At 41.9% G+C, this 13,752-nt stretch overlaps 1 protein-coding gene across 1 annotated transcript in view; it reads right to left on the minus strand.

Moving 5' to 3' along the window:
- The window catches only part of TMPRSS9 (transmembrane serine protease 9), a 60,437-nt gene extending 55,115 nt beyond the window's left edge, over positions 1 to 5,322 (minus strand). Inside the window, 2 exon segments of the mRNA XM_072606526.1 lie at positions 5,003 to 5,065; positions 5,238 to 5,322. Coding sequence (XP_072462627.1) covers positions 5,003 to 5,065; positions 5,238 to 5,322 — 148 coding nt within the window.
- Between the last annotated feature and the right edge of the window lie 8,430 nt (positions 5,323 to 13,752).

The raw sequence follows: 13,752 nt of genomic DNA on the forward strand, positions 1-13,752 counted from the left end.
GGTAACTACCTCTCAGGTTTGTAATGAAGATTAAATGAGATGATAATTGTGAAGTGCTTAGCACAGTTCTTGGTACACAGTAGGCACCATATAAATGCATATTACTATCATTATTATTACTAGGTTATAATACTGCTCCATTCCATGAGAGTGGAACAAACCCATCCATTGTGGCCCAGAAATAGTAACGGTAAGTCACAGCTTCATAGAGCTCTCAGGCTAATTTGTGACGATACCTCCCGTTTCCACAGCTCTTTCAGGTGGACATTGTTTTCCTCACAGTAACCCTGTGAGTGAGGCACTGAAAGGAATTTTATTTCACAATTTCCAAGGTGAGAAAACTGAAGCTTAGAGTGGTTATGGGGCCAGCTGACATCAATAACTGGGAAGTGTCCACTCAATTCCACAGGTGTATCGTAAGCTCCTACTAAGTGCAAATGAATGAATGAAAAAGCATTTATTAAGTACTTATTATGAGCCAAGCTCTGTGCTAAGCTCTAGGGATACAAATAATAATAATAAAAAGCCAGACAGGCCATGTTTTAAACAACTTGAACACTGACTGGGGAGAGATGCCACATACAAGAAAGCTCAACTATAGGGCTGGTGGAGAGACCCAGAAGCCCCAAGAATTGAGCCACAGGGCAGATGGCAAGGCCTGGGGATAGTCAGGCTATGTCAGTAGGTGAGGGGACAGTACTGGGGGTCTGAGGCATATAGAGGCAGGCTTAGGTTATAAGGACCGGTGCTTCTTTATCTCACCTGAAGGAGACACTGACTCCCATCTCATCCGAGCATGGGAGCTGTCCAGTAGCCTGGATGAGTTATGGGCAGCACTGATCCAGGGGGCCTAGCGGTTAAAGGGGAAAGTGAGGCAGGGCAACCCTGGTGATGGAGAAGGGGCAAAGGGCAAAGTAGTAGGCATACAAACGTAAAAGCCTTCACAAAGTTTACATTCTATTAAGTGGGAGGGAGAGAGGAGGTGAGTACAACATGTACAAAGATAGATAGAGATATGTATATATGTGTGTACACACATAAATGTACAAATATAGAAATATGTAAATGTAAAGATATATGTATACATGCATGCCTATACACACATGTATATGAGTATGTATTTTTGTGTACATATATATGTACATACACACACATATATCATCACAGGGAGATAGCATAGGGGCAAAGAGGAGTCAGACAAAGCTCTAGGAGAATTTGAAAAGGGAAATGACGCTAATACATGGGAGGATGAGGAAAGACTTCATGGCCAAAGTAGCAGCCAAGCTGACCTTGAAGGAAATATCTTTTCCATATACATTCCCCACCCATCCCCTCCATGAACTCTAAAGTCTGGCCATCCGGGCCTCCCTGCTGTTCCTCACACATCTCTCATCTCTTGCCTTTATCTGGAATGCTCTCCCTCATCACCTCTGTGTCTTGGAATCCCAGATTTCTTTCTAAATGCTAGTGTGTCATTCCTCTAGAATTGTGGTTGGTCATTGTGTCGATCAGAATTCTTAAGTCTTTCAAAGTTAAGCGCTTTTACAATGGTGCCGTTGTCTATACTTTAGGGATGTGGAACCTGCAACCTCAAGGCAGGTTTCCCCACCACTGGTTTTATTCTCCTCGTTCTTTTCACTTCACTCTGCATCAGTTCATCTAAGTCTTCCCAGGTCTCTCTGAAACCATCCCCTTTGTCATTTCTCATAGAACAATAGCCTTCATATACCATGGCTTGTCTAGCCATCCCTCACTTGATGAGCATCCCCTCAGTTTCTAGTTCTTTGCCATCACAAAATGATAAGAGCTCCCATTCTATAGCACTTTCAGGTTTACAAGATACTTTTCCCACAGCATCCTTATGAAATAAAACAATGCAAGAATTTCTACCCTCCTGTTTCAACTATGAAGACTGACGTTCAGAGTGGGACTAGGAAGAGCGTCACACTGTGCTTTCCTTGATCATTTTGAGTTTGCTCAGCTGTGACCATGGGTGGGGGTGGGTGGAACTAGCTCATCTCAAAATTCCCTCCCAAATATGAAATTCCATGATTTTAGGATAACAGTCATCTGAGTGTCAAAATAAAATAACAGAATATTGATTCTTCCGTAAAGAGTTTGATGTAGCAAGATGTGCCAGCCTCACCAATAAGTCAGGTTGGACTCTGCACCCAGGGATGCTAAGCACAAGGAAGGCTGCCCATCAGCCATGGAAAATCTCCTGAGGACCGCCAGTGAATCTGAGTCCTCTTTGGGACCCAGGATGGAGGAATCTTTCCTCTCCCCCAAACTTTTATCCCTGGCTCAGATGAGGACCAAGAGCCTCTCCTCTTTTCCTTTATAAGCCATGGGAATATCTCCAATTTGGGATTTAAATCTAGGTCTCCTGGCTCCAAGTCCAGCACTCTCCCCATTATACCATACTGCCTTAAGGTTTGAACTGAAATTGACCGTAATCCCAGACCAGAGTTATCAGCCTCTCGAGTCTTCTCAGCATCCAAAGGCTCCTTGAGGATCTTCATGAGTCTGCATCAGTCTCTTTATCCACTCTCCTTTAATGAAACCTGCTTTTCCTGAAACCCCAGCATTTGGGAGCAATAGAAACCTATAAATAACACTAGCAAAGTACTACTTTTGACTGTTTCTGGAAATGGAAACTGTATCAGATTTCACTTTGTTGGGGCGGGGTTAAGCCTTTTGGCACCAGTCAAAGAAACCAACTCCTGCTGAAAACATCATTTCAGTGGGGAAAAGTCATTCTGAGTTCCAAAATAACTGACCTTTCACCCCAAGTAAAGGAACCCTCAGAACACCCCTTATTTTTTAAAAAATATGATTGCTTTATCTTTAACATGGAATTAAAAGGAAATAAACAGACAAAAGTCTATTCTACTTGAGCAAACATATTCATGATTGACCGTCTTTCCTTGTCATTCTTGCTTCTGTCCAGGACCTCATAGGACAGAGATGGGGATCCTGCAGCCTCAAGGCCACACGTGGCCTTCTAGGTCCTTAAGTTTAGATTCAAAGGGTTGCACTTGAGAACCTGCAGGAAGGATGAGATATTCTAGGAAGATAGGAGAAGGTTCCCAAGCACACTTTCCTGGTTTGGAAAAGAAGGGGGAAGAGGCTCTTTTGTTCCTTATCAGGATCAGGGCTAAAAGATCAGAGAGAGAGACAAGACTCCTCCTTACTGACCGGTTGGGTCTCACTCAGATTCACCGGCAGTCCTCAGGAGAGTTCATATTGTTGATGACCAGCCTTCCTTGTGCTCAGCAACCCCTAACTTATATGTAAAGTTGGGATACTTTGGAATGTCAAGCTATTTATGGAAGAATAAGATGTGTGATACTTTTCCAATTCCAAATCAAGAAACATTTATTAAGCACCTACTGTATGCAAGGCACTGTGCTAAGTTCTGGGAATATAAAGTAAGACAAAAGACAACCTCTGCTATTCAGGAGATCACAGTCTACTGGGAGAGATATGGTGTGAACAATGATGTATAAACGAGAGATGTGTGTGTGTGTGTGTGTGTGTGTGTGTGTGTGTGTGTGTGTGTGTGTGTGTGTATGATGAATTGGAGATTATCAACAGAAGGAAGGCACTAGAATTAAGGGGTATTATGAAAAGCTCCTTGTAGAAGGGGAGATTTTAGTTGGGATTTGAAAGAAGCCAGGGAAGCCAGAAGCCAGGATAAGGAGGGAAAGCATTCCGACAATGGGGGTGGGGGTGGGCAGAGAGAATGTCCCGAGCCTAGACATGGAGTATCTTGTGCAAAGAATGGCAAAGAAGGCAGCTGGTGTCGATGGACAGGAGAGTATGTAGTATGTAAGATGTAAGAAGACTGGGAAGGAGGGAGGGGCCAGATTATGAAGGGCTTTAAAAGCCAACATTTGCTCCTGAAGGTAATAGGGAGCCCCTGGAGTTTACTGAAGGGGGGACAGTGACATGGGCAGGCCTGAGATTTAGGAATATCAAAATGGTAGGCTGTAGTGGGGAGAGACTTGAAGCAGGGAGACCAAGCAATGAGTTATTGCCATAGTCCAGGTATAGTCAAAGCAGTCTTCAACATTGGAACCCTCAGTGTCTACCTCCTCCCTATGCTCCCTGAGTTCAAAACAGCTTAAGCACTCCTTCCTACATCTTCTTGACCACCCCTGTTGTTGTTCAGTCATTTTCAGTCATGACCCCATTTGGGATTTTCTTGACAGAGATGCTGGTGTGGTTAGCCATTTCCTTCTCCATCTCATTTTACAGATGAGGAAACTGAGGCAAACAGAATGAAGTGACATGCCCAGGGTCACACAGTTAGTGAGTGTCAGGCTGGATGTGAACTCAGGTCTTCCTGATTTCAAGCCCAGCACTCTATCCACTGGGTTACCTAGCATTTGACCACCCCCACCAGCTACTAATGCCCTTCCCTCCAAACATTACCTTTTGGTTATTTTGTATAGACTTATCCATGTACATGGACAGCTAGATGGCACATACGATAAAAGCACCAACCCTGGAGTCAAGAGGACCTGAAATAAAATCCAGCCTCAGACACTTACTAGCTGTGTGACCCTAGGCAAGTCACTTAACCTTGTGTGCCTCAGTTTCCTCATCTGTAAAATGTACCCAGCACAGTGTCTTACTAAATGCTTGTTACTTATTCAGTCAATTAAGTGTAGAGCACATGGAAATGGAATTAAAAAAGGGAAAGGCAAAGAAAAAAAGGAGAATTTAGCAGGAACACAGTATTCCTAACTGAGAAAAAAAGATGATCGAAAGAGGTTTTTTCCTACACCAACCACTGGGTGACACATTTTACTTATGTTTCTGGCAAGAAAGACAGAAAACTGCCAGATGGAAGAGGCTCCTACTTAACATCTGATTGGCCAAAAAAAAAAAAAAAAGCAATTACACAAAAAAGACACGAGAACACCTTGAGTAGAACACAAAACAACTCTAAGTAGATGACGTGCGAATGACATGTGTATTCCTAGGAAGACCCGACTGCGCAGGTGCCACACGATGGTAGGCGGGTATGGGTTTTCTACAGCAGATTGCTGACAGTGACCTGGGGGACAGACATAGACTCAGAGAGGTCCTCAAGGACATGTATGCCTAGGGCAGGAAGTGAGAGCAGAGGTTATCAACAGGGGAACAGCCACAGTGCTGCTGAGGCCATGATGAAATAATAAAAGATAGAAAAATGCCCCAAATGCATTAGATAGATAAGGAGGATTTACCAGAGGCCATGGATGAGAACTCTCCATCATGAGAAGGTACAGGTGGACTTCTATAGCGGAATGTATACTCAATGAGAGCCAACATGGTGGCGTGGAAGTCACAAGTGCTAATGCCATCTTGAGCTGCATTAATAGAGAGAGGCATTAGTTGACACAGTGGATAGAGTGCTGGATCTAGAGTCAGGAAGACCACAAGTTCAAATCCTGTCCCAGATACTTACTAATGGTGTGACACTGGGCAAGGTATTTATTTAGTCTTTCTCTACCTCAGTTTCTTCACCTATAAATTGTTCTTGTCCAATCATTTTCAGTCACATCCAACTCTTTGTGACCCCATTTGGGGTTTTCTTGGTAAAGATTCTGGAGTGGTTTGTCATTTCTTTCCCCAGCTCATTTTACAGATGAGGAAACTGAGGCAAACAGGATTAAGTGACTTGCCCAGGGTTACACAGCTAGTGAGTGTCTGAGGCTGGATTTGAACTCAGGAAGATGAGTTGTCCAGTCTCTGTCCCTGGTGCTCTGTGCACTATGGCACCACCTAGCTGTTCCATATGGAAAATGGAAAAAATAATAGCACTTGTCTCCAAGGCATTTCATCAAAGTGAGCATCTAAAGAGATAATAGAGGATAATAACTAGCAATTTTGTAACACTTTATGAATATTATTTCATTCTAGGTCCAGCACTCTAGTCACTGCCTTTGTACACACACACACACACACGCACACATATGCACACACGTACACATATATACATATACACACATGCACACACATACACATATATACACATACACACATACATACATATACTTTGCAAACCTGAGAGTTCTATATGAATGCAAACTATGAGTTATTATGATATATGTTTGCAGGGGACAGTCATGGCATCTTGGAGATGGAAGGGACCTTGGAGGTCATCTAATCTAAGCCCTGGGTAAGCTTGGCAGAGGAGCAAAGGCCAGTACATCTGCTGTCCTATCAAAGGCAACCAGCTGCAGAATCTCTGATGATCTCTACAAAGCAGTTGGTTGGTGATCCTGGTTCTGTCCCAATGGTTCTTAGGCCAGTTGTTTTCCAGCACATTCTTAAGTTCGGACTTGAGACCTAGAGGCCTAAGCAAAACATCTCCCAGGTTCCGTTGTCTTGTTGCCATGGATCATTTGCACCAGCATCAAGCATTTTTCATATATTATTTGATGCCTCAAATGATCTGTGTTTTCATCCAGAGAAAGAACTGATGGAGCCTGAATGTAAATAGAAGCTTACTATCTTCACGCTATTTTTTTTGCAGCTTTTTCATTTTGTTCTGTTTCTTTTTACACAACATGACTAATATGGAAATATGTTTCACATGATTACACGTATATAACCTCTATCAAATTGTTTACCATCTTAAAGTGAAGGAAGGAGAGGGAGGAAGGGGCAGAGAGAGAAAATTTGGAACTCAAAATTTTATTTAAAAAAGAATGTTGAAAACTGTCTTTATGTGTAATTGGAAGAAATAAAATACTATTTAAAAGGGAAACAAACAAAAACATTATCTGTTTCATGAGTGTTGGTGTTCCCAGTACTAACACATGTTGCAACCCCTTCACTGATACTGATTACAACTTTTTGGTGCCTTAATAGACGGTCTTGAGGTCCTGAGACCAAAAGAAATGTGCCCAGCTCTTGAGTGATCATCTTGTCTGAATTTTGCTGGCTTGGTCATAGGCTAACAAGTCACCAGGCCCATACTCAAAGCCTTCCCTGCTCTGTAGGACCTAGCAAGGTGTATGTTCTATTGACATAGTGAAAAACAAAGACAGGACCTACCCTAAAAGATCAGACATTTTAATGGGGGAAGACAACACATTAAAAGGGAGAAGGACAGGAAGGGGTATGCTGAAGTCAGCTCTAACCAGCTTTTTCTCAGAGATCAGCAAATGCTACAAATCAGGGTTTGAGTTATTATTTTGTGGATTGGCTAGACTTTTAAAAGTGTTAATGATGCAGATTAAATTGAAAAAATTTGTATGCTATATGTAATATCTATTTCAAATTGCTTGCCTTCTCAAGGCAAGGAGGGGAGAAAAGGAGAGAATTTAGAACTCTGAACTTAAACGTTAAAATTGTTTTTTACATGTAATTGAAAAAAAATAAAATAGAAGTTAAATTTAAAAAAGTGTGGGCTACTTTCTGGAGAGTCTAGTTGTTAAACATTTACCAGCCCAACCCTGGATGGTTTTAACTTGTTTTCCTTGGTCCTACATGTTATGTGTGTGTTCATCCTTTGTTGACGAAGAAGACCATGCCATCAGAGAAATAATGACATGACTTGCACTAGATTTTGTTTTGAGTGAGGGAGGGCTGTGCAGGTCACCAGCCTCACTTCTCCTCCAGAGCCATCTGAATCCAGTGACCAGATATTCATCAGGATGACTGGAGATGACCCAGGGTGAGGCAGTTGGAGTTAAGTGACTTGCCCAAGGTCACACAGCTACTGAGTGTCAAGTGTCTGAGGTGAGATTTGAATGCAGGTCCTCCTGACTCCTTCCCTGGTGCTCTATCCACTGCACCACCTAGCTGCCCCTTTCTACATGTTAAAACTAGAAGCAAAGGGAAAAAAGTTCAGAGAACTGGATTTAGGCTTGATGTAAGAGAAAAAATGCCTAACAATGGAAGCTGTCTCCCAGTGGAGTGGACTCATTGGAAAAGACCCTGTGGTGGAAAAGATTGACGGCAACAGGAAAAGGGGTTGGCAGAGGATGACATAGATGGGTAGTGTCATGGAAGCAATGAGTATGAACTTGGACAGACTTCAGAGATAGTGGAGGATAGAAAGACCTGGTGTACTATGGTCTGGGGGGTCATGAAGAGTCGGACACAACTGAATTACAACAACAGTGGAATAGATTGCATTGGAGGTGATGGACTCCCTATTACCAGAGGTCTTCAAGAACAACTGACCATTTGTTAAGTATGTTGCAGAGGGGATTCTGGGTTCAGGTGCAGGTTGGGTTAGAGGGCTCTGAGGTTCCTACTACATCCCATCTGAGATGCCAGGCTTTTCTCTCTCTCTCTCTCTCTCTCTCTCTCTCTCTCTCTCTCTCTCTCTCTCTCTCTCTCTCTCTCTCTCTCTCTCTCTCTGTCTGTCTTTCTCGGTTCCCCCCTCTCTGTTTCTCTCTATCGGTCTGTCTGTCTGTCTGTGTATCTCTTTTTATGTAATGTCAAATTCTTTGTTTGTAAAATTAATTGAACTAGAATGATTTCCAAGTTCCCTTCTAGCTCTGCTGCTCTGATTCATGTTTCAACATCTTTCATTTTTATTTCCTGATTATGAGATGGCCTTTACATCCATGGGACCATTTAAGGCGCCTTTTCTCTTCTCTACCCCAAGTAAACCTTCTCCCTTCGAATGGATGTCATCAGCTTTTAGATGAGTCCTGCTCCCCAGGGAGGGTATCAGCCTTTTTTTATATTTTGTGCAAGGTGCATCTCATTACCAGAGACTTCACCTCAATTGTTCCCAGCTGAAGGCAGCTCCATTTAATCTGTGGGCGTAGTGATTCATGCCTTCTCCTGTGATACATTTTTCTCTGCAAAAAAAGAAAATTGAGAATGACGCGAGGGAACAATTCCCTTCTGTTTCCACAGATTGTGTTTGGCAGAAGCACTCAGATCCACTTGGTGAGATAGTCCCTCCGGATGAGCTCCTTCTAAAGGCCGAGCAGGTGATGAGAGAGGCTGCTGAGGCTGGGGCCTGGCCTGGGCACTCTCTTGGCTCTGGCTCCCAGGGATGAGTGTCATGGATGATAAAGACTTCTCTGCATCTCCATGCGGGTATCAAAGGGTTATGAGACAGAAAGAAGAGATACACTAGGGAACAGAAGAAAGCGGCTGCTGGGGAACACTTGCTTCTTCATGTTTATTATTATTTTTTAAAGGGCATCTGTGCTTGGGCCAAGATGGAGGTGTGACTCGGTAACATTATCTTCTCATTTCAAGAGATGATTCAGACTGGTTAATCAAATTGTGCTTTTAAAACCCTAGATTAACAAAGGCAACACTGGAATAAGCCCTAATTTTTGAGGGGGAAGACCTGGGTTTAGGTTCTGGCTCTGACACATTCGCTGTGCGCTTCTGCAAAAGTCATTGGACTTTTCTTAGTTCGATATTAGTTCATTAAGTTCACTAAGTTCAAACTTAGTGCCTTAGTTTCCTCATTTGTAAAGGGAAGATAATAATACTTATGTTCTCTATCTTACCATCATGTCAACAAGCATTTATTATCTGACTGCTGCATGCTAAGTAAGCATGTCTGTGACAGTTTTGTTGTAAGGAAAACATTTTATCAGACTTAAAAACTTCATTAATATGAATATCTATTTACCCTGCTCTTTCATGCCAATGTTCAAGCCAATATTGGAACACTAGATCTTAGGGGAATCACTTTTCCAGGTGACTCAAAAGAGAAGGCAAAGATATATGGGGGAGGAGAGTGTCAGGAGGATATTGTTACTGATGACTTATGCATGAGAAATGTCATGTATGATGTCACCAAAGACATGTATGACTGGTCATGTACTCAGAATGAGGGGCAATAGACGAACAGTCAAACACCATACTGATATTTGTGAAACATCAAAAGAACCAGGGAAAGGAAGCCCTTTGGGCACTGGATGAACTCTTTATGGAGAATTTATAGAAAGACACGGATAACAACTGAACAGAAAGAGAAAGAGCCCTGTCATTTTTGTCTATACAAGAAGATCTACACTAATGAAATCCTGGACCCACCCAAGTATGTACGTGCATTGTATGTGCATGAGTGTGTAGAGGGAGTCAAGGAGGTTAATGATGGTTCTAGAATCCAGGGTTCCTGTCCCATCTCTGCTGTTAACTCACTCTGCGATGTGGTATAAGTCATTCTCTCCCTCTAGGTCTGTTTTCTGTTCTGGAAAAGGATGACTTAGGACAAAATGCTTTCTAGTGTTTCTCAAAGTTGTGAAATTCTTCCATGTGATATACACAATAAACAACTTCACTGGGCTGAAGGGCTAACTTCTTTTCATGCTGTTGTTGTTATTTTCCAGTCACATCTGACTCTGAGATCTTGTTGAAAGTTTTCTTGGCAAAGATACCAGAGTGGTTTGCCATTTCCTTCCCCAGCTCCTTGAGGAAACTGAGGCAAACAGGGTGAATGAAGTAACTTGCCCAGGATCACACAACTAGGAAGTATCTAAAGCCAGATTTGAATTCAGGAAAATGAATCTTCCTGACTTCATGTCCAGTACTCTATCCACTGTTCCTCCTTGCTGTCCCACCTCTCCTCATTCAACCCCTTAAATAAGGATGTCAATGTACAAAAGCAACACTTATGTCAAGGTTTTTCATTTTGAAAAATGAAGGGGAAAGCACAGAAAGCTAACAGGAAACAAAATTAAAGCCTAACCATTAAGATGAGTTATTAGTTTGACTCGAGCTCATTTATTCACTCACTCATCCATCAAACATTTATTGAGCGCCTTCTAGGTGCAGAGTCCTGAGCTAACGGGCAGAGTGGTATGGCAAATAGAGCTTTGGGTTTACAGAGAAGTGAAGCTTAGAATCCCAGCTCCAACACTCACTGGCTGTGTGGTCATTTAACCTCTTTGAAAATCCACTTCCTCAAGTCAAGCCAATAAGACAACAGATTGTCGTTTGTTCTTCATTCTCAAAGAGGCCCGATGACATGAGGAAGAGGATGTCATGACTTGCAAGTTAGTTGGAGTTAAGTGAGGCAGGGCTGTGCAAAGTCACCAGCCTCACTCTCTCCTTCAGAGCCACCTGGGTCCAGTGGCAAGACAGAGATCAGGATGTCTGGAGAAGCATTTACTAAGTACCCACTTTGTGTTGAACATTGTTCACCTGGGGATACAAAGAAGGGCAAAAGGCAATCCCTGCCCCCAGAGAGCTCACAATCTAGAGGGGGAGTCAATATGCAAACAACTATGTGCAAATAAGATCCATAAATTGGATGGATTGGAGATAATCATCTGAAGGAAGGCCCTAGCATTATGAGGTATTGGGAAAGCCTTCCTGTAGAAATTCTCACTACAAATGAAGGTCTTCATTCATTAGGAGGGTTCACTATCATCGCAGGGCATCTTGAAACTCAAGTATTTTACATGGTAAAATACCACTGGTTTGGCCAAAAATAGATAACAGTATAATTTAAAACCTTTACCAGTGTCATCACCATCAGAAAAGCAGGACAAGTGATTTGTTGGGGGCAAGAAGGCAGTAATTCTCACCAAGACCAAGGACATTAGCCCTAAAAAGGACCTCTGCCTCTGAGTTCCTCTAAGGATTCCTGAAAGTAGCTCCTAAAAGGAGAGCTAGCCCAGGCTGCTGAGCAGTGTTAATTTGCTCCTATCTGATTGGATTCACGAGTTTGGTTTGTTGTTGTTTTATTTTTTTTTAAAAGAGAGAGCAAGAAAACTTAGGGAAGTCCTCTTTGTGACAGAATAGTGTAGTTCTGGGGACTCTGGCTCTTTGGGAGGATTTCCCAGGACACCTCCATTTTCCTCCATTTTGCATTCTGTAAGTTGCTGAAGCACACACCAAAGTATTGACCCTGTGTCAAAAACTGTCACCAGGAGAGATGTATCATTGAATACATCTTCTGAGCTCTTCCTTATTCTTTCAGATATGCCTGTGTTAAAGTTCTCAAGACCTTGGCAGTCAGAGGCCATAGGACCTTGACAATTAGTCACAATGAGGTGTTTTTCACTTGTCGTATTAATTTATATTTTACTCCAGTTGGCTAACTTGGTGGTTCATGGTTCTTACCATCATCTTTTCATATGAAAGACTGCCTCCAATGTCGCCCATTCCCCTGGCTCGAATCACAGGTTAGGTAAAGGTAATGTCATTTTACTAGAATAGGGCATAAAAGAGTTCATAGATAATCCATCTGAGATGAATAAATTGTTCAGTAGGCAGGACAGTGAACAGGGTGGAAGGGGAAAGGAAAGCATTACCAGCCAATTTGCTGATTCTCAACTCTTCTTGTATGGCATCAACCATTCCATGATCTGCCTCAAGGAGAAAGTCTTCACCGGAAACTTCCATGGGTGGAGTTGCCCTTGTTTACTAGGCATGTAACATATAAGTTGCGTGGTTTTAGGAGGTAAGAGCAGTTATGGAAGAGAAAGCTTGAGTGAGAACTGAGTGAAATGACTAGACCTAGATCTCAAAGAAACAAAAGAAGAAAGGGACTCAGCTACAAAAATATTGAAAGCGGCTCTTTCCATGGCAGCCAAAAATTGGAAATCAAGGGACTATCTTGTTGGAGTAATGGCTAAAAAATTAGAGTATGTAAAATATATGGTACAATATATAATAATATAAACTATAACAAAATATTATTAGTCATTAAAATGACAAAATGGACAGCTCAGAAGAAACTGGGAAGACGTTTCTGAACTGATGCGAGATGAAGTGAGCAGAACCAGGATGATAAATTATACAATGGCAACATTATAAATAAAAACAACTCTGAAAGACTTAAGAATTCTGATCAATGTAGTGACCAACCAGAGGACCAGTGATGATATATGGGACCTGCCTCTTGTCAGAGAAGTGATGGACTTAAAATTTAGGAAGAGGACATATATTTTTGGATATAACCAATGTGGGAATTTGTTTTATTTGTTTATACATATATGTTATTAGGGTTTTTTCTTTTTTAACATTTTTTCCAGGTACATGTAAAAACAATTTTAAACATTAATTTGAAAAATTTTTGGGTTCCAAATTCTCTCCCCCCTCACTGAGGAGGCAAACAATTTGATATAGATTATACATGAACAGTCGTACAAAGCATATGTCCGTAGTAGTCATGTTGTGAAAGAAGACATAGACCAAAACAACAAAACTAGAAAAATAAAGTTTAAAAAGAGTGCTTCAATTTGCAATGAGATTTTTTTAAACTGTTAAATTGATAAGAGAGTAGAAGAGACAAAATAAATGCTTGTTTGTCAGAAAAGACTGGGGCAGCTAGATGGCCCAGTGGATAGAGTGCTGATCCTGGAGGCAGGAGGACCTGAATTCAAATCCTGTCTCAGATGCTTACTAGCTGTGTGACCTTAGGCAAATCACTTAACCCTTCTGTTTGCCTCAGTTTCCTCAACTATAAAATGAGCGGGAGAAGGGAAGGGCAAACCACTCTAGTATCTCTGCCAAGAAAACACCCAAATGGGGTCATGGAGTATCAGACATGACTGAAAAAGACTAAACAACAAGTTGGAAAAGAATAAAGGTAGAAATAAAAATTTTGTAATAAAAGCAAAAACAATAGAACTGAATGAGAACAAATGCACCTCCAGTAGAAGTTCAGAAATATGAATCCTCCTCTTAGGCACAAATGGCCCCAAATAGCCACATCTATGGCATAGCAGAGAGTGGGGACTGCCTGGGAATCCATTTCCTACTTACCTGGACCTCCTTTCCTTCTTAGTTTTGAGTAGCCATTGATACCACAGAGGAAGA

Source organism: Notamacropus eugenii, chromosome 4 (assembly GCF_028372415.1).
Source record: "Notamacropus eugenii isolate mMacEug1 chromosome 4, mMacEug1.pri_v2, whole genome shotgun sequence".
NCBI classification, from domain to species: domain Eukaryota; kingdom Metazoa; phylum Chordata; class Mammalia; order Diprotodontia; family Macropodidae; genus Notamacropus; species Notamacropus eugenii.